The following is a 26111-nucleotide window of genomic DNA, read 5'->3' on the forward strand; positions in this document are numbered from 1 at the left end:
GAGCGGTAGTTCAAGAATAAAAAAAAAAAAAAAACGCGCCGAGTGCGTTCTCTTAGGGGCGTGTTCACAGCCACCTGTGTGGGAAGGGAGAGCGATAGGAGGGGAGGTGAAGGAGCAGAGGGGAGGTGAAGCAGCAGAGGGGAGGTGAAGGAGCAGAGGGGAGGTGAAGGAGCAGAGGGGAGGTGAAGGAGCAGAGGGGCGCCTAATCAGTGCTGTTCCCCTGTTATTGATCATTTAGAAAATGCCTACTAGAAAAACATTTTTTCTACAGAGGGTTTTGACGCCCCCTGCAGTGCAGCGCCCCTATGCGTTGCATACGCTGCATACCCGCTTTTTGCGCCACTGCAGATGAACAACGTGGGACTTCCAAACTGGATGAAAACAAGAGTCCAGTTCATTAACGTAGTTTACAGTTAACTTGTTTTAATAGTGTGTTCAGGTTAATTATCAATGTGTATGTGACATACAGTTTGTGGTGTTGAATAAATAAATAAAAATTAAACCTGATGTCTTCATTTTCAACTTTAGTGTTCACGCTATATGTTTAGCATCATTTTAAATTTGAATTACATAATGTCCAGATAGCTTCATTTAGCTCAGAGCTTCATTATATCTCTCACACTAACATAAATACTGTTTATTATTATTAAACTGTTATTATTGAGCACATTTAGTATGTTATAGTGCAGCGCGACGTGTGCGCGTGCCACATTCTATAAACAGCGATATTAGAACTGAATCTGACTGTGTCTCTTCCAACACAGATGTCGGTCACAGCACCTGGAATCTGACATAGATTAACTACGAGATTAAAAATATATTCCATCAGTCCTAGTTCTGAAAGCAGTGTGTCTGCCGCTATGTTGATAGAAATATAGCGTCTGTCCGCGCGTGCGTGTGCGCATGTGGTTTAACACAAAGCCTCAGCGGGAGATGTTTACAATATCAGCAGGGGGTCAGCGAAAAAACTCCACTCTTGAATGTGGGTTGCAAAACCTCCGGATTCAAAGAGGGGGGCCACTGGTGTAATGTAAATGATCAGCAGAACCGCAGAGAGAAAGCTGCGGATGCACTCAAAATACGCGCCGTGTAAACAGCCCCTGGGTCTCCACCCATGGGGCCTGGTCAGGCTCAGCTCAAATGAGCCATATGGGTTTGTCTTCCTGTGGGCCCACTACCTGCAGAAGGTGCCATACAAGTCAGGTGCATGACTCCATGGGCAGTGGCCAAAGGCAGGGGCCTTGGCTCTCTGAACCAGGCTTACTAAAGCTGGCTCTTGGGACATGGAAAGTAACCTTTCTGGCAAGGAAGGAGATTTAAAAAGTACGTGAGATTGGAAGGTACCAACTAGATATAGTTGGGCTCACCTCGACACACAGCATGGGATCCCGAACCGATCTGCTTGAGAGGGGCTGGACCATATTCCACTCTGGAGTTGCCCATGGTGAGAGGTGCCAAGCTGGTGTGGGTCTATTCTTAGCCCCCTGACTTGGTGTCTGTGTGTTGGAGTTTCCCTCGGTAGATGGGAGCGTAGCTTCCATGAGCCTCTGCGTGGGGGAAGGGCTCTGATGGTTGTGTCTACACACCGAGCAGCAAGTCAGAGTATCCAGCCTTCTTGGAGTCATTAGCTGGGGTGCTGGAAGGTGCACCAGCTGGGGACTACTTTATTCTGCTTGGAGACTTCAATGCCCACATGGGTAATGTGACCTGGATGGGTATGACTGGGAGGAACAACCTCTCTGATCTGAATCTGAATGGTGTTCTGTTGTTGGACTTCTGTGCTTACCCGAAGAAAAACCATGTGCTTGGGATAAGCACATGTTTTTTCCATTACAAACACCATGTTTGTAAGTGTGTCCATAAGTGCACTTAGCATCAGGATGCCCTAGGTTGTAGATCAATTATTGACTTTGTTGTCATGTCATCTGATTTTCTGCCATTTATTTTAGGAACTCAGGTGAAGAGAGGAGATAGGCTGTCAACTGATCACCACCTGGTAGTGAGTTGGATCAGATGGCGGGGGAAGATGCTGGACAGACCTGGAAAACCCAAACGTGTAGTGAGGGTTTGATGGGAATGCTTGGCAGAAGATCCCATTCGAAAGGTCTTCAACTCACACCTTCAGGAGAATTTTAACTGCACCCCAGTTGAGCCAGGGGACATATAATCTGAATGGACCTTGTTCCGTGCCTCAGTTGTAGAGGTGGCTGCCTTGAGCAGTGGCCGCAAGGTTGTCGGTGCTTCTCGCAGTGTCCATGAACTTGAGGTGGACACCAGAGTATCGGAGAGCTAAGCGGACTGCAACCTTGGCTGTTACTGAGGCAAAAGCTTGGATGTGGGAGGATTTCAGCGAGGCCTTGAATAAAAACTCTCGGTTGTCTCTGAAGAAATTCTGGCAAGCCGTCATGCGGCTAAGGAGGGGAAAGCAGCACTTGACTAACACTATGTTCAGTGAAGGTGGGGTGCTGTTGACCTCAACCAGTGATGTCATTAGGACGTGGAAGGAATAATTATCAGACTTCTCAATCTCACCAGAATGTCTTCCATAGAGGAAGCTGAGTCAGGGGACTTAGGGGTTGGTCTGTCCATAACCGTGGCTGAGGTCACCGAGGTAGTTAAAAAGCTCCCCGGCAGCAGGGCTCTAGGGGTGGATGAGATCTGCCCTGATTTCCTTAAGGCTCTGGGTATGATGTCTTGGTTGACATGCCTTTGCAACATCACCTGGACATAGAGGGCATGCCACTGGATTGGCAGACTGGGGTGGTAGTTCTCTTATTTAAAAAGGGGGACAAGAGGGTGTGCTCTGATTATAGTGGTATCACTCTCCTTAGCCTCCCTGGTAAGGTCTATTCAGGGGTACTGGAGAAGTGAGTCCAATTGTTGGTTGAACCTCAGATCCAGGGAGAACAATGTGGGTTCCATCCTGACAATGCAACACTGGAGCAGCTCTTTACCCATACTAATGTCCTTGAGAGGTAATGGGAGTTTGCCCATTCAGTGTACATGTATTTTGTGGACTTGGAGAAGATGTTCAACAGTGTTTCTTGGGGAAAACTATGGGGGATGCTCCGCGAGTATAGGATTGAAGACCTGTTACTATGAGCTGTTCAGTCCCTGTACAAGCGGTGCTAGAGTTTGGTTTACATTGCAGGCAGTAAGTCAGATCCCATCAGGGTGGGAGATGGACTCCGCAAGGGCTGCCTGTAGTCACTGATTGTTTTTATAACTTTAAATAACTTTTATGGACAGAATTTCTCTGTACAGCCAGGGGGCGGAGGCAGTCCGGTTCGGTGGCCTCAGGATTCCTTCTCTGCTCTTTGCAGATGATGTGGTCCTGTTACTGTCCTCATACCGTGAGCTTCAGTTTTCACTGGAGTGGTTTGCAGCCAAGTGTGAAGCAGCTGGGATGAGAATCAGCACCTCCAAATCTGAGGCCGTGGTCCTCAGTCGGAAAAGAGTGGATTGATCACTTTGGGTCGAGTGTGAGGTTCTGTCTCAAGTGGAAGAGTTCAAGTATCTTGGGGTTTTGTTCATGAGTGAGGGAAGAATGGAGTGTGAGACTGACAAATGAATTGACGCAACATCTGCAATATTGCGGACTCTGTTCCGGTCCTTTGGAGTGAAGAGGGCGCTGAGTTGTAGGGTGAAGTTGACTGTTTACTGGTCATTCTATGTTCCTACCCTTACCTATGGCCACCGACTCTGAGTAGTGACCAAAAGAACAAAATCACAAATACAGGCATTTGAAATGAGTTTCCTCCACAGGGTATCCGGACTCTCCCTTAGAGATAGGGTGAGAAGTTCAGTTATCTGGGAAGACTAAGAGTAGAACCGCTACTACTCTACATTGAGAGGAGCCAGTTGTGGTAGTTTGGGCATCTGATAAGGATACTACCTGGGCACCTCCCTAGGGTGGTGCTTTGGGCATGTCTTGACTGGGAGGAGACCCTAGGGAAGACCCAGGACACGTTGGAGAGACTACGTGTCTTGGGCCTACTTTGGAGTCCTTCCAGAAGAGCTAGACAAGGTGGCAGTGGAAAGAGATGTCTGGGCCTCCCTGCTCAAGCTTCTGCCCCCATGACCTAACTTTGGAACATGGATAATGGATGGATAGAAGGATGGAATTGAAATCAAAACCTGAGAGTGAAGTAATACAGCTTAAAACGTTTCAGATGTGATCAAATTCATTATCCATTTTTTAGCAAGTGAAGCCTCAAACACTTTGCCAGTGTCCTTTTGTTTTAAGCTTATACTCCATAACAATTTCAAACAACAGGAATGGAGCATTCATCAGTCTATGTTGTGCACAAAGTCTCCATGATGGATAGCACAAAACGCTTGGTCTGTGTTTGCCTTTTCTATTTTAATAGCATTTATCACTACTACATTAAGGTTTGTTCTTAAACAACAAGCTCCAGTCAGCTAAGATTCCTTACTGAACAAGCAATGATGTTCGTGTGGCCAGCTTCTTGGTGCACACCAAGGCTATGCATTCAAAATACGTTGTTTCAAGGCATTTTCCTACTTTCATTTATGTGATGTACTGGTCCTTCTCAAAAAATTAGCATATTGTCAGAGTCAGAGTCAGAGATTATTTTCCATAATGTAATGATAAAAATTATACTTTCATATATTTCAGATTCATTGCACACCAACTGAAATATTTCAGGTCTTTAATTGTTTTAATACTGATGATTATGGCATACAGCTCATGAAAACCCAAAATGCCTGTCCCAAAAAAATAGCATATTTCATCCCACCAATGAAAGACAAGTGTTTTTAATACAAAAAACGCCAACCTTCAAATAATCATGTTCAGTTATGCACTCAATACTTGGTCGGGGATCCTTTTGCATGAATGACTGCTTCAATGCAGCGTGGCATGGAGGCAATCAGCCTGTGGCACTGCTGAGGTGTTATGGAGGCCCAGGATGCTTCGATAGCGGCCTTAAGCTCATCCAGAGTGTTGGGTCTTGTGTCTCTCAACTTTCTCTTCACAATATCCCACAGGTTCTCTATGGGGTTCAGGTCAGGAGAGTTGGCAGGCCAATTGAGCACAGTAATACCATGGTCAGTAAACCATTTACCAGTGTCCTGATGCATGCTCAATAATCCATTTACCAGTGGTTTTGGCACTGTGAGCAGGTGCCAGGTCGTGCTGAAAATTGAAATCTTCATCTTCATAAAGCTTTTCAGCAGATGGAAGCATGAAGTGCTCCAAAATCTCCTGATAGCTAGCTGCATTGACCCTGCCCTTGATGAAACACAGTGGACCAACACCAGCAGCTGACATGGCACCCCAGACCATCACTGACTGTGGGTGCTTCACACTGGACTTCTGGCATTTTGGCATTTCCTTCTCCACAGTCTTCCTCCAGACTCTGGCACCTTGATTTCCAAATGACATGCAAAATTTGCTTTCATCCGAAAAAAGTACTTTGGACCACTGAGCAACATTCCAGTGCTGCTTCTCTGTAGCCCAGGCCAGGCGCTTCTGCTGCTGTTTCTGGTTCAAAAGTGGCTTGACCTGGGGAATGCGGCACCTATAGCCCATTTCCTGCACATGCCTGTGCACGGTGGCTCTGGATGTTTCTACTCCAGACTCAGTCCACTGCTTCCGCAGGTCCCCCAAGGTCTGGAATCGGCCCTTCTCCACAATCCTCCTCAGGGTCCGGTCACCTCTTCTCGTTGTGCAGCGTTTTCTGCCACACTTTTCCCTTCCCACAGACTTCCCACTGAGGTGCCTTGATACAGCACTCTGGGAACAGCCTATTCGTTCAGCAATTTCTTTCTGTGTCTTACCCTCTTGCTTGAGGGTGTCAATGATGGCCTTCTGGACAGCAGTCAGGTCGGCAGTCTTACCCATGATTGCGGTTTTGAGTAATGAACAAGGCTGGGAGTTTTTAAAAGCCTCAGGAATCTTTTGCAGGTGTTTAGAGTTACGTCGTTGATTCAGATGCTTAGGTTAATAGCTTGTTTAGAGAACCTTTTCATGATATGCTAATTTTTTGGGACAGGCATTTTGGGTTTTCATGAGCTGTATGCCATAATCATCAGTATTAAAACAATTAAAGACCTGAAATATTTCAGTTGGTGTGCAATGAATCTGAAATATATGAAAGTTTCATTTTTATCAATATATTATGGAAAATAATGACCTTTATCACAATATGCTAATTTTTTGAGAAGGACCTGTACTGTGAAATAAAGCCGATGGCAACATGTGTGAAGTTAACCACAGGTAAATTGTCAGCGTGGCAAAGCTTTCTCAAATTATTTTCTAACTTTGGCTCAGAGCTCCAATTCTCTTTGTTTTTTGGGTTTTTTTTTTTTAACATCTGCTATAAATCAACAAATAAATTTAACCCAAATACTGATGAACTGCACAAATGTTATGATTCAAGTACAGTACTCCCTCGCTATTTCATGGTTCGACATTCAAAGACTTACTCATTCATGGCTTTTCGAAGTAAGATTGGACATGACACACAATTGGCTGATTGATGAATGAGACACACGAGTGACATTGAGTGTTAATTTAAAATGAATTATTTAGCACCTGTTGCACACTGAGGCAGGGAGAAGCTCCCTCCTGCAGCATGTTAAGATCTCTAATCTCGGCCACTTGCTGCTCTCTGCCATGCCCACTTCTCCGCTGAAATCACACCCATTCAAGGATTCAAGGTTTTTATTTGTCATGCACACCACATGTGGTGCATGTGGTAGAACAAAATTGTGTACACAAGGTTCCAATTACATCAAATAAAAGTACAAACCGGATTCCCAAAAAGTTGGGACACTAAACAAATTGTGAATAAAAACTGAATGCAATGATGTGGAGGTGCCAACATCTAATATTTTATTCAGAATAGAACACAAATCACAGATCAAAAGTTTAAACTTAGAATGTATCATTTTAAGGGAAAAATCTGTTGTTTCCAAATTTCATGGCATCAACAAATCCCAAAAAAGTTGGGACAAGTCCATTTTTACCACTGTGTGGCATCCCCCCTTCTTCTTCCAACACTCAACAGACGTCTGGGGACAGAGGAGACCAGTTTCTCAAGTTTAGAAATAGGAATGCTCTCCCATTCATGTCTAATACAGGCCTCTAACTGTTCAATCGTCTTGGGCCTTCTTTGTCGCACCTTCCTCTTTATGATGCACCAAATGTTCTCTATAGGTGAAAGATCTGGACTGCAGGCTGGCCATTTCAGTACCCGCATCCTTCTCCTACGTAGCCATGATGTTGTGATTGCTGCAGAATGTGGTCTGGCATTATCGTGTTGAAAAATGCAGGGTCTTCCCTGAAAGAGATGACGTCTAGATGGGAGCATATGTTGTTCTAGAACCTGAACATAGTTCTCTGCATTAATGGTGCCTTTCCAGACATGCAAGCTGCCCATGCCACAAGCGCTCATGCAACCCCATACCATCAGTGATGCAGGCTTCTGAACGGAGCGTTGATAACAACTTGGGCTATCCTTGTCCTCTCTGGTCTGGATGATATGGCATTCCAGTGTTCCATAAAGAATTTCAAATCGTGACTCATCTGACCACAGAACAGTCTTCCTTTGCCACACTCCATTTTAAATGACCCCTGGCCCTCTTTGCACTGTAGAGTTTCAGCTGGCAACGGCGGATGGCACGGTGGATTGTGTTCACAGACAATGCTTTCTGGAAGTATTCCTGAGCCCATTCTGTTATTTCCTTGACAGTGGCTTTCCTGTTTATGGACATTCGAGCTCCGTGGCTTCAGCGGGGCATTGCTCTTTGCTCAACCGAAAGAGGCGACTCGACACCGGCTAGCCGCGTCCAATCTGCCCCGCTCAGTCTGCCCGTCTCTGAGGAGGGACAGACAGCGCTGCTGCCAAAAATCAAGCTGCTTGCTTCGGATTGAACAAGAAGTAGACGTCGCCAAAACCACGGAGCTCAAATGTTTACAGAGAAGTTGCTAAACTTTATCATAATTAATGACCAACCACTATCGGTTCTAGAAAACGAAGGATTTCACAGCTTGATACTTGCAGTCTAGATATAGAAAAGAAACATGTTTTGTGTTAGCAGAATTTAATTCTAACTTTAAAACTCATCCAACATTAATAAAACTTACCTCATGTTGCCTTTTTGGACATGCATGCATATATTTGTACAAATTGTACTTGAGAGGAGATTATTACAGCCTCATATAAAATCAATGATCATGATATCGGAACTGGATCGGTATTGGCCGATACTAAGATCTAGGTTTCAGGATGGGATCGGAAGTAAAAAAAAGTGGATCGATGCATCCCTAATTGCTACTTGTCCCAACTTTTTTGGGATTTGTTGACACTGTGAAATTTTGAATCAATATATTTTTCCTTTAAAATGTTACATTTACTCAGATTAAACTTTTGATCTGTCATCTATGTTATATTATGAATAAAATATTGACATTTGCCATCTCCACATTATTGCATTCAGTTTTAATTCACAATTTGTTTAGTGTCCCAACTTTTTTGGAATCCGGTTTATATTAAAATGTAAAAGAAAAACGATAATAAGATCTAAGATATGAACTAAGAAAAACATCCTGATGCATGCTCAATAATCCAGGTAGAAAAATCTAAAAAAGAGAGAGAGAGACGAAACGTTTCTACATTTTTTGTTGATTTGCTTTGTTTTGTTTTTTTTGAATGTCCAGAGGACCAGATTTAACATTTTTAGAACTAAGAAAAACATTAACTAAAAATACACTAAGCACTAGTAGCATAAAAACCAATACGCCGAACAGCAGCATGAATATGAGTCTCAGAGTCAGAGTCAGAGTTTCTTTATTGTCATTCGCACCTCATGTGGTACATGTGGTGGAGCGAAATTATGTACACGGGGTCCCAGTTACATCCAACAATAAAATGTATAAGAAAAACAGTAATAACATCTAAGATATGAACTAAGAAAAACATCAACTAAATATACACTAAGCACTCATAACATAAAACATTGAACATCAGCACAAACATGAACATGAGTCTGTGAGCAGATGTGCACGCATGAACACATCAACATTGAAACAGATCAGCAGCAACATGAAACAGATCAGCAGCAACATGAAACAGATCAGCAGCAACATGATGTGGTTTTTCACAGTGATTATTCTAGTTAGAGATTCATGAGTCTAACAGCCTCAGGGTAGAAGCTGTTCCTCAGTCTAATGGTTCTACACTTAATGCTCCTTAACCTCCTTCCTGAGGGGAGCGGTGCAAAAAGTGTGTGTGCTGGGTGAGTGGGGTCCTTCATGATGCAGGTGGCCCTCTTCCTGCATCTGGAGGTGTAGATGTCTGTGATGGTGGGGAGACTGACTCCAACATCTTCTGTGCAGCCTTCACCACTCTCTGCAAAGCTTTTCTTTCTGCAGCTGTGCAGCCTCCATGCCACACGTTGATGCTGGAGCACAGGATGCTCTCCACTGCACACCTGTAGAAGGAGGTGAGGACTGAGCTTCCAGACCAGCTCGTCTCAGCCGTCTGAGGAAGTAGAGTCTCTGATGAGCTTTCTTCATCAGGCTGGTGGTGTTGTTGCTCCAGCTGAGGTTGTCATTCATGTGTACACCCAAGTACTTGTAGCTGGAGACCACTTCCACAGCAGATCCTCATATATATATATATATATATATATATATATATATATATATATATATATCCTGTGGTGGTGGTGATGGTGGTGGTGGTGGGGCGCAGGTAGGTGTGTTTGCTCTTTCTGAAATCCATCTCCATCATCTTCTTCACATTGATATGAAGGTTATTCTCTTTGCACCAGCTCTCCAGGTGTTCCACCTCTTGCCTGTAGCTGGATTCATCATTGTTTGTGATGCATCCACCCACCGCTGTATCATCTGCAAACTTTACAATGTGACAGCCTGGAAAGGTAGCTGCACAGTCATATGTGAGCAGAATGAACAGGAGGGGGCTCAACACACAGCACTGAGGGGAGCCAGTGCTGAGGGTTATGGTGGAGGAGAAGTTGTGGATCCTCACTGACTGTGGTTTGTTTGTTAAGAAGTCTAGGACCCAATTGCAGATGGAGGGGCTTAGTCCTAGTGTGAATAGTTTGTCCATCAGGGTTTGGGGGATCATGGTGTTGAAGGAGATGTGAAGTTCACAAAGAGCATACGGACCTAGGAGTCCTTCTGCTCCAGGTGGTTGAGCGCAGTGTGGACCACAGAGGAGATGGTGTCCTCTGTTGATCGGTTCTTGTGGTATGCATACTGGTGTGGGTCCTCGCTGATGTCGATGGTAGCTTTGATGTGGGCCATGACCAGTCTTTCAAAGCATTTAGTGACTATTGGAGTTAGGGCTACTGGCTGGTAGTCATTCAGACCAGTCACTGCAGAGCTCTTAGAAACTGGGATGACGGTGGCAGTCTTCAGGCAGGTGGGAACAGTTGCCAGGGTGAGGGAGGAGTTAAAGACATTGGCCAGTACCTCGCAGAGCTGATCGGCACAGTGTCTCAGCACAATCCCTGGGATGTTGTCTGGGCCATTGGCTTTGTGAGGATTAATCCTCCTGAAGGTCCTCCTTCTTCTGCTGAGGTAACGCTGAGCTCGACTGAGCCATTATGCTCACTCATAGGGAAGGTAACCGATGTCACAGCATATAAGCACCTGTGTGTTTTTTTAACAATTGTTTATTTATTATAAACATTTTGCAATGATAAGCACATGACTGTTATAATGTTGACTATGAAATAAAGCTTAGCTTGATCATTTGTAGACATTCAGTCATATGAAGGCAGGCCTATATGCATGAGCATGGGTGTAATTGGTAACATTTGTGCAACCTATAGGTAGAAATTTTCAGTACTGTACAAAATGATCATCACTTTGTACAAATAAAAACCTCGAGTACAAAGTGGGTGTACAATTTATTGGACATATAAATTAATCGGCACCCAAGTAATTCTTCTTGAAAGGAAGCTGAATTTGTTGTTCTTCAACGAATAAACAGATTTTTTTGTTACACATTGGGGCAGGTTTTACGTAGCTCAACGTTCCATCCCTCCATCCTCTTCTGCTTATCCAGGGTCTGGTTGCGGGGGTAGCAGCTTAAGTAGGGAGGCCCAGACTTCCATCTCCCCAGCCACTTGGTCCAGCTTCTCCAGGGGAATCCTAAGGTGTTCCCAGACCGGCTGAGAACCATAGTCCCTCCAGCGTGTCCTGGGTCTTCCTCTAGGTCTCCTCCCAGTGGGACGTGTCTGGAACACCTCACCAGCGAGGCGTCCTGGAGACATCCTAACCAGATGCCCGAGCCACCTCAACTGGCTCCTCTCGATGTGGAGAAGCAGCGGCTCTACTCTGAGTCCCTCCCTGATGATCGAGCTTCTCACCCTATCTGGTTGAATTTTCAGGTCCTCCACTAAATTCATTACAGGGAAAGGTTAATAAGAGGGTGGGAAAAGTTTGTAGGAGTGTGGGAAGGGTTTATAAAGCCATAAATATGTATATAAATAATAAAATAAATATAACACTGCTACTTTGCAGATTTTCACCCATCGTGGGTGTCTCTGAAACGTAACCCCGTAACATGAATGATAGGTGAGGCGTGACTGTATATCTCTAAAGTCAAACATTCGTTACAAACTGTGTCTGGATGATATAGTTAGATTTTACTTGCCTTCCCATGGATCTTTGGTGCAAGGGGGAGTCTCCGGGCCAATAAAGAGATCAGGATACAAAACATTGCTGAGGAAAAGGCAACAGCAGCAAACACCAGAGCCCAGGAGAGGCTGCAGAAATAACAGGAGCTCTCTGCAGATGTGCACACCAAGACGTGCACTGAGGCAAGAAGCAGGCACAGGAGGTAGAAAGGAAGGGAGAGCAGCGACGAGATGACCGGAAAGTCCACTGCTGCCGCACCGCTCAGGGCTTCAGGCATGGCCAACAGTAAGACCAGCAGGAGCTGAGAGGCAGAAGAGAAGAGAAAACCATGTGATCCGTTCTACTGTCACATTAAAAAGTACCGGTAAGTACACTTGTTCTGTCAAAACACATTAAAGACAGATTAACTCAGACCATGTTTAGAAGTGATCTGATACACGTTTGTCCACATTGTTTTGAAATTTTCAATGCACAACTTCCTACTGTTGCAGCTAGCACACACTAGCAACATCTACCGATATGAAGATGGGTCGCTGGTGCCCATGTCCTCCAGTCCCTGTGTGAGAGGTGGGTACACCAAAGACAGACCACAAGTCTATCACAGGCTAGATGTATAGAGACAAACAACCATTCGCTCCCTGACATTAAGAGACAATTTAGAGTTACTAATTACAGCCTTCTGGTCTGTGGGAGGAAACCGGAGTACCTGGAGAAAACTCCTGCGTGCACGTCGTGAACATGTAAACTCCACCCTGGGAGGCAAACTGTAACTTTCTTGCTGTGAGGTGACGGCTCCAACAACTGCATTGTCATGGAACCCAACATCAAGCCCAGTTGATGGTTAATTTAAAACGACTAAACAGCCATCTTTTAGAAAATTTTAAAATCATTTTGTTGGTCTTTTTCCTAAGAGGTCTGAATGAACTGTTATAATCTTTGTAGGAAAAAAAGTAATTTGATGGTATTTTATTAACTGGTGGATGCTGTATGGAAAAGTTTAGATTGTTCTGGTAGTTTTCAGAGCTGGGTGTCCACTGTAGTTATTGTGTGGCAAAACCTGTTCACCTTCTTACATAAAGGTTCTACAGGTCATTGATCTGATACTTAGCTAAAGTCACAAATCATGTTTTGCTTCTGTACTAATATAGCACATCTATTATTACATTACATAATTATACTTATTAGGAGCTGTGTAAATAACTACAACAAAATATGAGTCAAGTAACTTGGAAAAGTGTTTAAGTCAAAATAAAATTATAGCTCAGGAGACTGTATTTATGAGGAATATTATAGAACCATTAGTAAACGTGATGTTCTGATTTGGCAACATGTCAGCGTGCACATAAAGCAGGCAACTAGATCTGATCACCCCTGAAGGATTTTAATGACAGGTGTGAACACGTGTACTTGGACCTATCCATGTCTGTTTCTGATGATCCTCTTGCATCTTGTTTGGAGTCTGAATGGAACCGAGTGCAAACGTCAGCATTTAACTTCCATTAACTGTTGAATAGATGTTTTTGTTGGACCTTTATGATGCTGCAGCAGTAAACTGTAAAGTGTTGAGTCTGGCATCTATTAAATCCACTGTGACACTGATTACTATTAAGGTTTTATAAGCTTGAGCTAAAACACTGTACAGTCTTTGGAAATGACCCAGTTAGCTTCAAGATGAAACTCTTGGTTTTGTGGATTTGTTTGGTTGATTTTTTCCAGTCAGTTCTTTGAGCACTGAACAGCATGAACTTGAGCTGAACTTTCTGAGGTTCTTGGTAAGATGGGCATTCTTGAATGTTTTCCACTTGTGACTTTTCTCAGTGTAGAATGACGGACTCCAAAGCAGCAGACAGAACTTGAGTGTAGAACTGCTCACACTGAAGGATGACCAGGAAGCAACATTTTGCTGCCACTACTGCTCTTGATTTTTATGAAAACAGAACAGACTCGTTGGTTATTTGAGGGTGATCATAAGTCACTTAAAAAACTGGAAAACACCATCATTTTTTGGTTTATTTTAACTTGCACTGATGTGTAAAACTTTAGAACAGAGAGAGTTTACTTACAGTACTATTACTATGACTCCATGCATGACTGCATGGCTAACATTTTTTAATCTTGAAAGTGCAATAAAAACTATTGGCCAAACATTTGTTTTATTAATTCCCTTTCTTTTATTGTATGACTGATGTTAACAAGATTACTCTGATGATAATTTAATACCAACATGGTTGTGTGTGCTCATACATCTTTTCTGGCACAGTAGTATCAGACAAATGAATACTATTCTATCTGTACAAAATAAACCCACAAAACTCCTTAGAACTCACCTGAAACACAAAGATCATGCCTGCGATCATCGAGTACATATCGTATTTGCCCAGTTGTTTGCTCAGAGCAGAGCTCATGGCAGCTAGTGCCTCAAGATACTGCTTCAGGACTTTTTTGCCCATGTTGGTCAGCACCTCAGAGGTGTTTCCTTCAACGTAGAGCTTCATCCAGTTCCCATGAGCCTTTTCTGCAACACGAAACTGCTCCAAACCTGCATCTGGATTAGAGGAAAAGAGCGGGGGACAGTTTTAGGCATTAGGGTTTGATATTGACAAATCATCAGTGTAAACACAAGGAATTCAGATCAGTCTACTTTGTGCTTCACGTTGTGATAGACTTTCTGAAATATGGTGGACTCAGTATTTAACTAGAAAATAGTTTTGTTGTAGTGAATTATGAACATGCTATAGCAGGTCACAAGTTCATCTGAATCCAAAGCATCTTCAGAAGATGTGCAAAGAAAAAAGAACATCTTTTCCTGATGGATTCAACCTTTAATTAGACAGGTTAGTGCCATGGAGCCTCGAGGACTCATTTACAAGAGACACCTGATTTTAACAAAGAGTCATGACAACAATGGACAATCATAAAAGAGGTACACAGATTTTTATTTTTATACAAATTAAAAAAAGATGGCAAAAAATAGCAAAACAGCTGGATTATAAGGTGAATGTAGAAAACTAAAAACAGGAACATGTCTGCATTGGACCCTGCCAGGAGTCCAACAGATTCTTAAAGCCACTTAGAGAGGTCAAAGGTCGAGAGCTTCAAATCTTTTTGTAAGATATTCCAGAAACAGGAGCGGAGTAGGAGAAGGTCCTTTTGTCTAGTTCAGTCCTCATTGAGGGAACACTGCAGGTAATGATGTCCTGAGAGCGCACGCTGTAGCTGCACTCACACAGAGACATGTAGGAGGAGATGTATGAAGGCAGCAGACCAGGAAGTGATTTAAAGATGAAAATGTACCAGTGAGAGAGTCTGTGTGAAGTTAATGATGTCCAGTTAACCAGTCAATACTGGGTGCAGTGGTGGGTACGATAATCACAGCCAGTTATGAATCTTAGTGCACCATGATAGACAGCATCCAACATCTTCAGCATCCAACATCTGCAGCATCCAACATCTGCAGCATCCAACATCTGCAGCATCCAACATCTGCAGGGTTCTTGTAGGAGCGTTCATGTAAATAATGTCACCGTAATCAATGGAGGGAAGGAAAGTCACAGATACAAGGTGTTTCCTAACATTCAGGGTTAGACAGGATCTGTTTCTGAAAAAGAAACCCAGTTTAACTTTCAGTTTCTTTACCAAGTTTTCCACATGGAGCTTAAAAGAGAGATGTGAGTCGACCAAGATACACAAATATTTATAGGAATCAACAAACTCAATGGGGACACCATTTGAGGATAAAATCAGAGGAAGAACTGCTGGGACCGATTTGATTTGTGCAAAATTGGACCCAAGAGCCAATCAACTTCCACAAAGTGCTTGTAATCGAAGCATGCATAAATCCAACAGCCAATCACTTGACATGAGCTTCATGAATTGTACTAAAATAGAAAAGAGAATGAGCAAACAAAGTGATTTTATAATTCAGTAATATAAATGGAACATTATTTTCTGTAAGTAGTCATGACACATGTAAATCCACAAAATTAGATGTTCTTTCAACAACGTATGCAATGAATGGGGTTAACTTGTCTCAATAACGATTGAATGAATGAATGAATGAATGAATGAATGAATAACAATCGTGTACCACAGCCATGAAATGGCACTATGATTCTTACAATCAGTAACATAATACGTTTCATTTACAGAATGAAATCAGAGTGAAAACGTTATCTAGCTTCTTCTTCAGTAATGATAATGTGGTTTGAACAGTGCATATAAAGATGATTCATTTGTGTATTGATTAAGGACCTGCCTCATGAAATGTTAGGGTTGCCCAGGATGTCACCATCATGCACACTTTCATGCATGTGTATCATTCTATCTACTTAAAGGTATCGTCGATGGTGCTCTCTGCCAGAGCTGCTCACAGCATGGGATGCAGTCAGCCTACTTTCTCTGTCCATACTGCCTGGGGCCTGAGATGCTTGGACTTTTACTGTCCGCACCTCTGCTGACCACCGCCTTATTTTCTTCTCATCAAAACTCTTACACTTAAATGAATATTTATTAGGCAACTGAGCACACCTAGAACACAGAAAAGTTCTTGCTCACAGTGTGGGTGCTGGAAGAGTGTTCAACTTGCTCGTCCAATCAACATATCTCATCACCCTCACATAAACTTGAGAGTCCGTGTTTGGCCAAGAAAGTACCTAATCTTAAGCAGGAGCTGGAAAAAAAAACAACGAATATGTTTATAAGGATGGAAAACTTACAATATTAGAAGTAGGAAAACAACAACAAAAAGACAAACTACCTGATTTAGTTATGACTGTTAAGAGGCCACCTTGAAGACATATTTTGTTTGATCTCATTTGTTGAATTGGGTTCTCTTTGTCAACTTACTGACAATGAGAAAAGTTGATGATTTTTCTGTGAACACCTACAGATATGAAAATCACATTTTAGGTCAATGTTATGGGGAAAACACTAAAAAGTAATTCTGGGGGATCTTAAAGCACTCTTGTATTGCAAGTTGCAACTAAAAGGCCAGGGGTGTCCAAACATTTTCATAGGTGAGTCAGAACACATGAAAGGTCTCACGGGCCAGAAAAATCTGAAATAAAAAAATTAAAATTTAAAGCGTGAATTTTTTTCTCCTCATTTTTAACAACTTGAATGATATTTTGGAGAAAGGTTAAAAGTTTAGTTTAAATTCTTGTAGATCTACAACATTATGAGCCTCATAAACATTAACATCATTTTTTCTTCTCCTTTTTTAAAGAAATCAATTTATTAGATTTTTTTGGGACTCTTGTTTTATTGTGCTTTGAAAGTTCATTTTCATTCATTTTCATAGGCAAAAGACTAAAATGAGTAACTGGTCTTTAAAAATGGGGGTGGAACTTCAATCCCCCATTTGGACCATGGACGACCCAAATGGCTCATCAAAGTTCTGAAAAACCGCTGGCAGTCACTAAAACAGGTTCATAGAAGGTCTGAAGGGGCCCTGATAAAGTTGATCAACTTGTATGTCAATGATACAACTTTGTATTCATTTTAAAATGTCAAATTTCTCCCCATTGATCATTAACTCAACTGAAATTATTTTCTTTGAAAACACTTTGCCATGGTCAGCAGCCCCCGCTGACCCCTCATCTGCTCACGCCTCTGCTCCTCATGCCATGTTTCTGTTTCCCTGCTGTGTTTTTGCTTATCACCTATCTCTCATTGCTCACATCAGCTCCTGTCAGTCAACCGCTCACCACGCCCCCTCAGCCTAAGCGTATCAATCAGCGTTCATTGCTTGCACCTGTTCACCTGCCTTTAAAATTCTAGAACTGCGCCGCTCCAGGTGGCTGCATGTTGGAGCAGCTCTGTTACTTTCATTCTGAGATTTTGCTTTTGGAAACTTTAATTCCTCTTTTTCTGGATGTAAATCACATTTTTTGGATGATTGTTTCCTCTGGTATCAGATGCTGTGCAGCTGGAAGGATTTTTACTGAAACTTTTTTAGTTTTGGACATTTGTTATGATGCGTAACCATGGCAACAAGGCAGTTTTCTACAACAACAGCAGCTGATTAACATCTCAAAAGCTCAAATAATATCTCAACTACAGCCCTAAATCTCAAATGAGTTGAAAAGGATGTTCTGTGGATGCATTCTCATCTACCTGCCAGTTGTGCTCAAGTGCCTGACCACTGAGATCCTGGAACTAGCAGGAAACATGGGTCATGACAGCGGAAGGACAGGATCGTCCCTCGACACCTACAGTTGGCTGTCCGCAGTGACGAGGAGCTCGGCAGACTGCTGGGAGGAGTGGCCATCGCTCTGGGAGGAGTTCTGGCGGGCATTCGGGCGGTCCTGCTGCCCAGGAGGACCGAGAGGCCAGCCGGATCTGACAGCAAGCTGGATCTGGGTGGACAGATCAGTATCTGTGGCCAGATTCTTCGTATTCGCTGCAGGAGATCCTTCCTTCCCACAGCAATCTGCACCTAACAACTCTTGAATAAAACCAGGATGATGAGCTACGACAACACTTAATTTCCCTCTGGGATTAATAAAGTATTTTTGAATTGAATTGAATTGAATTAAACGCTCCACGTCCACACCAACCAGTGCTGAATCATTACACCTCTCATGGTCCCAGATATCAAGCCATTCTTGTTCCTGTTCACACCTGACGTTCATGCCTTGTTCTCTGGATTTCGACCTCTGCTTTTCTGTTCACGACCACTGCTTCAACAACCGGACCTCGTTTTTGGATTTGCCCCCCACGGACCATGTGCAGCACCAGTTTTGCTCTGCAGCTAGTCAGCCAGTGACATCATCGCTGCCACGCTGACAGGTCACTCCCTCCATCCAGCCTGTGAGGACCCGGTAACTCAGCTGATCCTGACTCCTCCATCCAGCAGCAAAAATAATAGAAACTGTTGTTTTGTACTCCTGAGTCTTATTTGAATACAAAACCCGGTCGTAACACACTTGTTATATTTAGCCAAGTTTGATGATTTATCATCCAAAGTTCTATGTTTTGGTAGGTCAAAGAAGGTTTGTTGTAGGATAAAGGGATTAATTATAGCAACATTTTTGTATTGTACTTAATTTAGCTAATTTTGAGAAGATTATTTTCATCTTTTTTTGCTGTTAAACCTAAAAAATGTATTTAAAAAGTATTGCCATTAAATATAAAGAAGGTCTACAGCTGCAGCAACATCTTAAGCTTGTGGGTCAAAATTATGCCATTCTTTAATTGCAGTTTAGGGCCGCACAAAATCACTCCAAGGGCCACAAATGGCCCTCAGGCCACACTTTGGACGTCCCTGGGTTAGGCATTTGGAAAAAGAACATACCTTTACAATTTGGATTTCTGGATTATACCTTATTTTGTTGTGATTTGGTGCTGTACAAACAAACTGAAATTGAACTGAATATCTGGTGTGTGTCCCCCCCCCCCCCCCGTGCATCAATAACTGCAACTAAACATTTCCAGTAACTGTTGATCAGTCCAGCTCACCAGCTTGGAGGAACTTTAGTCCATTCCTCCGTACAGAACAGCTTCAACTCTGGATGTTGGTGGTTTCCTCACATTAACTGCTGATTCAGGTCCTTCTACAACATCTGGATTGGATTAAAGGTCAGGACTTTGACTTGACCATTCCAAAACATGAACGTTATTCTTCTTGAACCGTTCTTTGGTAGAACGTCTTGTGTGCTGAGGGTCATTGTCGCTGCAGGACCCACCTTCTCTTCAGATTCAGTTCATGGACAGATGTTCTGGCATTTTCCTGTAGAATTCTCTGATATAATTCAGAATTCATTGTTCCATCAATGACAACAAGTTATCCTGGCCCAGATGCAGCAAAACAGGCTCAAACCATGATACTACCACCACCATGTTTCACAGATGGGATAAGGTTCTTATGCTGGAATGCTGTGTCACTTTTCATTTAAACCAAAAAGTTCTATTTTGGTCTCATCCATCTACAAAACATTATTCCAACAGTCTTCTGGTTTGTTCACATGATCTTTAACAAACTGCAGAAGAGCAGCCATGTTCTTGTTGGAGAGCAGTGTCTTCTCCTTCAACCCTGCCATGAACCATTGTTGTTCAGTGTCTCCTGATGGTGGACTCATGAACGTTCACATTAATGTGAGAGACCTTCAGTTGTTAGAAGTTACCCTGGAGTCCTTTGTGACCTCGCCCACTATTCCACGTCTTGATCTTGTGGTGATCTTTGCTGGTCCACCACTCCTGGGGAGGGGAACAATGCTCTTGAACTTCCTCCATTTGTCCACCAATCAATCAACCTTTATTTATACAGGTAAATCCCATTGAGCCTCGAGGACTCATTTACAAGAGAGACCTGATTTCAACAAAGAAAGATGACAACAATGGACAACAGCAACAACAAAACAGTTATAAAAAAGCATACTACAGTTTTTTTTTTTTTAAACAAATAGGATGGCTAAAAGGAAAAGGTAACAAAACAAAAAACAGCTAGATTCCAAGACAAATGTAGAAAACTAAAAACAGGAACATGTCTGCATTGGACCCTGCCAGGAGTCCAACAGATTCTTAAAGACACTTAGAGAGGTCAAAGGTCGAGAGCTTCAAATCTTTTTGTAAGATATTCCAGGAAACAGGAGCGGAGTAGGAGAAGGTCCTTTTGCCTAGTTCAGTCCTCATTGAAGGAACACTCTGAGCGCACCCTGCCGGCCAGGTGACCCCTCGAGCTGGGGAGTCGACGCACGAAGGTCCTGTGTTTTTTCTCTCTCTCCCTGGACCTCAACGAACTCTTATCTGGACCTTTGTGGTTCTACCTGGTTCCGACAAATATCGCCGGGTGGTATTTCGCTGGTTTTCAGCTGGACTGGCCCTCGTGGTGTTTCCATAGGTGTGGGGGAAGTGTACCTGTGACCCTCGAATTGGACCAGAACCGAATCGAGGTGGCTGTGGGGAAATTCGTCTTCTACAGAGCCGGTCTCAGCTTCAGTGAGCAGCCCGTTACTTTTACTGAAGGATGATCCACCTCCGTGGAGTCGTTGTGTTCACCTGGAGGAGACGCTCCGGTGCTTTGAAGCGCCGCCGGACCGGAGCAGAACCGCGCCGCCGGGCTGCCGGACCGGAGCAGAACCGCGCCGCCGGACTGGGCCGCCGGACCGGAGCAGAACCGGGCCAGGGATATCTTCAGCCTCTTCGTCTCTCGTGCTTGGAGCGCCGGAGCCGAACTGGAGCAGAACCGGACCGGACCAGTTGCCGACTTCAGCCTCAGCCTCTCCGGTCAGTCTCGCTTTTCACCGGGGGTGCCCCGTGTTGTCGGGTGCTGAGAAGCGGAGGAGCAGCGTGGAGGAGCAGGGCTGCGTGGTGCTCGAGAGAAGTTCGGAGTTTGTATCGGAGCTGCTGCAGGCCTCCATCCAAACTCACCTGGATAATAATTAATTTTATTCCGGATCACGTTGTTGGGCCCTGTTGACCTGAAACGAACTTGGCCCATGCCTTTCACTTCAGGAGGATTTTCTGGCAGCTCGCTCTGCTATTTGCTGCAAATTTTCTGTTTCTGTTTCGGCCTGTTGATTCTGGACCCAGCTTCTGTTTCCCATGGGAGCATCCATCCAGCCATCCATCCATCTTCACAAGGGGGCCGGAGCCCCCCTCAGCCTGACTCAAACTGCAGTTGGGCCACCTCGTCGGGTTTGTTTGCCCATTTGAACTGTGACATTTTATGGTCTGAATCTTTTCTGCATCATTCATATTACTGTCACTATTTTCAGTTCTCAGATTATCTGGAGTCACTGAATCTTGTTAATACACCTGAATCTGTCCATCACTGCAACTTTCACCGTTTTTGGGTTCTGAATGATCGCGTCTTCATTAATGTTTCTCATGGTTCGATTATGGGGGCTAATTGTCACACTGTTAACTGCTGTAATTACACATCAGTCACAAAAAACTCAAGAAAATGTCTGATAATAATGTTGTTATTGCTCTCAGGAATTCAACCCAATCCTGGACCCCCCACTAATTACAGCACACCAAATGACTTTAAAAACGCCTCTGGGCTCCATTTTCTGCATGTAAACGCTCGTAGCCTTCTGAAAAAACTTGATGCTGTGAAAATCCTGGTCAGTTCTTCTGGGGCAGATGTTATCTTTATTTCTGAGTCCTGGCTCAACAAATCTGTAATGAATAATGACGTGGCAATCAATGGATTTGGTATGGTATGAAGTTTATTCATTTAAAAAAAGTACAAAACAATTCCATAACAATATATAAAAAGATACAAAAAAATTTAAAATGAAAGGCAGCAGAAAGAAGAAAAAATCTTATTTTATCTGCCCCTTTTTTCAAACAATTATTTCAGACATATTAATTTTCAAGTAACAGAACAAAATGAATAACTTTCTAATTTTTCTAATTCTAATACAAAACACACACTAAGCTACTTCATATATACTTTTTTAACAATCTAGATTTGATCTTTTTCTTAAATGTACACATTGACTTGACATTTTTTACATCACTCTCTAGAACATTCCACAATCCAACTCCTTGGATTGAGGTAGACCTTCCCTTCAGACTAGTTCTGAATTTTGGTTTGACAAATATCTCTATCCCCTTAAGATTGTAACAACTTTGTCTTTTAATAAAATTTCTTTGGATATTTAACGGTAATGTGTTATTTTGAGCCCTATACATAACTGATAAAATATTATAATCTACTAAATCATGGAACTTCAATAACTTCAGATGATAAAATAATGTGCTTGATGGGTGACTGTAATGCTTTCTGGTGATAATTCTTACAGCTCTTTTCTGTAAAATAAAAATAGGTTTTGTAAATGTTTTACACGCTTTCCCCCAAACATCAATGCAATAGATTAAATGTGGAACAATGATTGTGTTATACAACATGTACAGAGCTTTATCATTTAATAATTCCCTGACTTTGTATAGTACTGCAATAGATTTAGATATTTTTGTTCTTACAGAATTGATGTGATTTTTCCATGTTAGCTGTTCATCAATGATTACACCCAAAAATTTCATCTCATTAACTCTACAAATCTCAACACCCTCAATTTTAAATGGATCATCAACTGTTCTCTTTTTGTTACTAAATATCATGTATTTAGTTTTATCTAAATTTAATGATAATTTATTAAGTTTAAACCAAGTTTGTATTTTATCAAATTCTGTCCATCAGTTCCAACATCCGTTTTACATCTTTACCCAAACAAAAAAATGTGGTGTCATCTGCAAAAAGGACACATTTCAGGAGTCCTGATACATTCACTAAGTCATTCACATATAAAATAAATAACTTTGGTCCAAGTACAGAGCCTTGAGGAACTCCACAAGTGATATTGCACAAGTCAGATCTTACACCATTTATTTGTACAAACTGTTTCCTATCTTTTAAATAGCTAGATACCCATTGTAATGCTGGTCCTCTTATACCATATTTATTTAATTTTTCAAGGAGAATAGTGTGGTCAATAGTATCGAATGCTTTTTTTAAATCAACAAAAATACTAACACAATACTGTTTTTGATCGACAGCAGTAGTTATTTGTTCCATTATTTCCATGAGAGCCATTGATGTAGAGTTTTTTGCTCTAAACCCATACTGACTGCTACTTAGAATGTTTTGTTTAGTAATAAATTTATCTAATCTTGTCACAAACAGTTTTTCTAGAATTTTTGAGAATTGTGGTAATAAGGATATTGGTCTATAATTATTGAACACACATTTATCACCATTTTTAAAGAGAGGAACTACTTTTGCTACTTTCATATTGTCTGGAAATATTCCTTTTGAAAATGATAAATTACAAATATATGTAAACGGCTCGATAACATAACTCATTATGTCCTTTACAAACATCATATCCATGTCCACCCAGTCTTTTGATCTCTTATCTGTAAGATTTTTTACTACATTCATTATTTCTTCTTTGTCAGTTCCATTAAGAAAAATACTGTTGTCACAACTTATAACTGAATGGTTCACATTATTGTCTACTTTTGGTATTTTAGCTGCAAGGCTTGATCCAACGTTCACAAAATAATGATTAAATCCATTTACAATTTCATTTTCATCATGGATTTCATCGTCATCTTTCAAAAAATATTGTGAAATACCTGTTTTTGCTTTATGACTTTTCAGAACACTATTTATTACTCGCCATGTAGCTTTCATATCACCATTACTTTTATTTAATAAATCACTATAATATTCCTTCTTGTGTTTCCTTATAATCACTACTAATTTATTTTTATACTTCTTATATTTCTCTTCAGCCTCTTGTGTTCTCAGTTTCAAGAAACATGTATACAAATAATTCTTTTTTTTACAAGCATTTCTCAGCCCTTTCGTCATCCATGGTTGATCAACAACATTTCTCTTTGTACAATTATTTTGCACACAATTCTTTTCATACAGAGCTCCCAAAATATTCATAAACTCATCATATGATCTGTTCACATCATCAACATACACGTCTTTCCAGCTTTGTTTATGTAAATCATCTTTTAATTTGTCCAATGCTTTTTTTGATGTGTTTATTGTTTTTTTCTTAATTGTGATTTCTTTTGTAATGCTTTGATCATTTTTATAAATCATGAAAACTGGTAAATGATCACTCAAATCACTCATTAAAATACCTCCCATCACATCCCCATTTGTTACATTTGTGAAAATATTATCAATTATTGTAGCACTATGAGTTGTAATTCTTGTTGGTTTTGATATTAACGGATAAAGATTTAAACTACACAATGAATTTGTAAATGTACTGATGTTATTTGAATCTGTTTTATTTCCCAGGTCAATATTAAAGTCTCCACACAAAAAAAAATGTTTTTATTAAAACTCTTGTCCAATAGTTGTACGATTTTATCAGTGAATATTTCTATATTTGATCCTGGAGATCGATATACACAACTTATTAATATGTTTTTATCATTCTTGTTTATTATTTCTATTGTTATTATTTCCATGATATTATCAACAACTATTGACATTTCATTAATTAATTTACATTTTATTTCATTTTTAACAAATAGAGCCACTCCACCACCTCTTTTGTTGCTTCTGTTCACATGATATAATTCATACCTTCCATGTGAACATTAGTTGTGTTTTCATCGTTGAGCCATGTCTCTGACAGTGCTATTATTGTAAAGGTTCTGTTTAACTGTTTTAAATAATCTGTTATTTTGGATATATTTGCATTTAAACTTCTACTGTTAAAGTGAATAATAGAGAGACCTCCATTAGTTATATTGATGTCATTAAACTGTTCTTCATTATAATATTCACAGTCTTGTATTTCAGGGAAAAAATTTGTATCAATCGCATCTTCAACATTGTATATTTTAAACTCTGAGTCTTCGTATGTTGCCATGTTTAATGTATTTGTTTGTTTTATATTTTGATTATTCATTGCTTGTGAAGTTGTGTCAATGATTTATCATCTATCATTTCCTGAGCTTATTTTAGTCTTTCCAGATCTTTCAGGTCTTTTATTATCTTAGCCTGAGATCCTTCCTGTAGTTTGATCCAGATGTTTCCATTTCTTGTCCAAGTTGATGCTATTTTTTTCTGTTTTTTCAACCACCTTGCTTCACGTGCAATGTTTCCATTTTTTTTAGTTAGATGTTCATTTATGTAAACATTTGTTCCCTTCAGTTTTTTTGCTTGCATTATTACATGGTTTCTAGATTTCCTGCTAATGAACTTGATGACTATGGATGGTTTGACTTTGTCTGATTTGTTGGGCAGTGTGTGACAGATTGAAATGTCCTCATGTTCGATGTCAATGTCTTTGCTTTGTAAAAAATTCACTACTTGCTCCTCCAGAGTCTGTAGTTCTTCCTGTGGTGCGTCTTCTGCTGTGTTAGTACCAGCAACAACTCTTGCATATGTCCGGTTCTTAACTTCCAGTCCAGTGATCACCAAATTGTCTATTTTTGTGTATTGTTCCATGTCGTCAACTTTCTGTTCCAGTTCAGCTATTTTTTTGTCTTTACTAGTCATCAGTTCTTTCAATTGTCTCACTTCTTCAGACAGTCCTGTTAGTAAATCACATTTAGCTGATACTTTAGTCACATCAGCACTCAATTTAGTCACTTCAGCACTCAAAAAGTTCAAAGATTTTTTAACTTCCTCCATATCTTCTGAATTACTTTCCGACACTTGTCTCTTATCTCTGTGTTTGCTCGGCATTACTCACGATACTTCTGGATTATTGGTCTCAACTCTCAGAAGCACAGGATCCAGCCACGAGGTTCTCAGGCTATTGTTGTTAGCTTATGTTGTTAGCTTGTTGTTAGCCGAGGCCTAGCCAAATCTAGCCGAGGTCTAGCGACAACAACCTCCAGGTCCCACGATTCACTCGGTCCAGAAGTTCGCAGCCCCAACGGTGACAGACCAGGTCCCGGTTGCAACAGCTCCCAAATCCCACAGCTGTAGTTTAGCTTCCTTGGTTTCCGCGGCTCGCAGGTCCAATCGGCGACGGACCGGGTC

At 41.5% G+C, this 26111-nt stretch overlaps 1 protein-coding gene across 1 annotated transcript in view; it reads right to left on the reverse strand.

Annotated features, from left to right (window-relative positions):
• The window catches only part of pigg (phosphatidylinositol glycan anchor biosynthesis class G), a 240944-nt gene that overhangs the window by 104039 nt on the left and 110794 nt on the right, over positions 1–26111 (reverse strand). The window contains exons 7-8 of the mRNA XM_037675119.1: positions 13966–14183; positions 11655–11939 (exon numbers count right to left, since the gene is read on the reverse strand). Coding sequence (XP_037531047.1) covers positions 11655–11939; positions 13966–14183 — 503 coding nt within the window. The remainder of the gene's footprint in view (positions 1–11654; positions 11940–13965; positions 14184–26111) is intronic.

The sequence above is a fragment of the Nematolebias whitei genome, chromosome 4 (genome assembly GCF_014905685.2).
Source record: "Nematolebias whitei isolate Nwh7 chromosome 4, NemWhi1, whole genome shotgun sequence".
NCBI classification, from domain to species: Eukaryota; Metazoa; Chordata; class Actinopteri; order Cyprinodontiformes; family Rivulidae; genus Nematolebias; species Nematolebias whitei.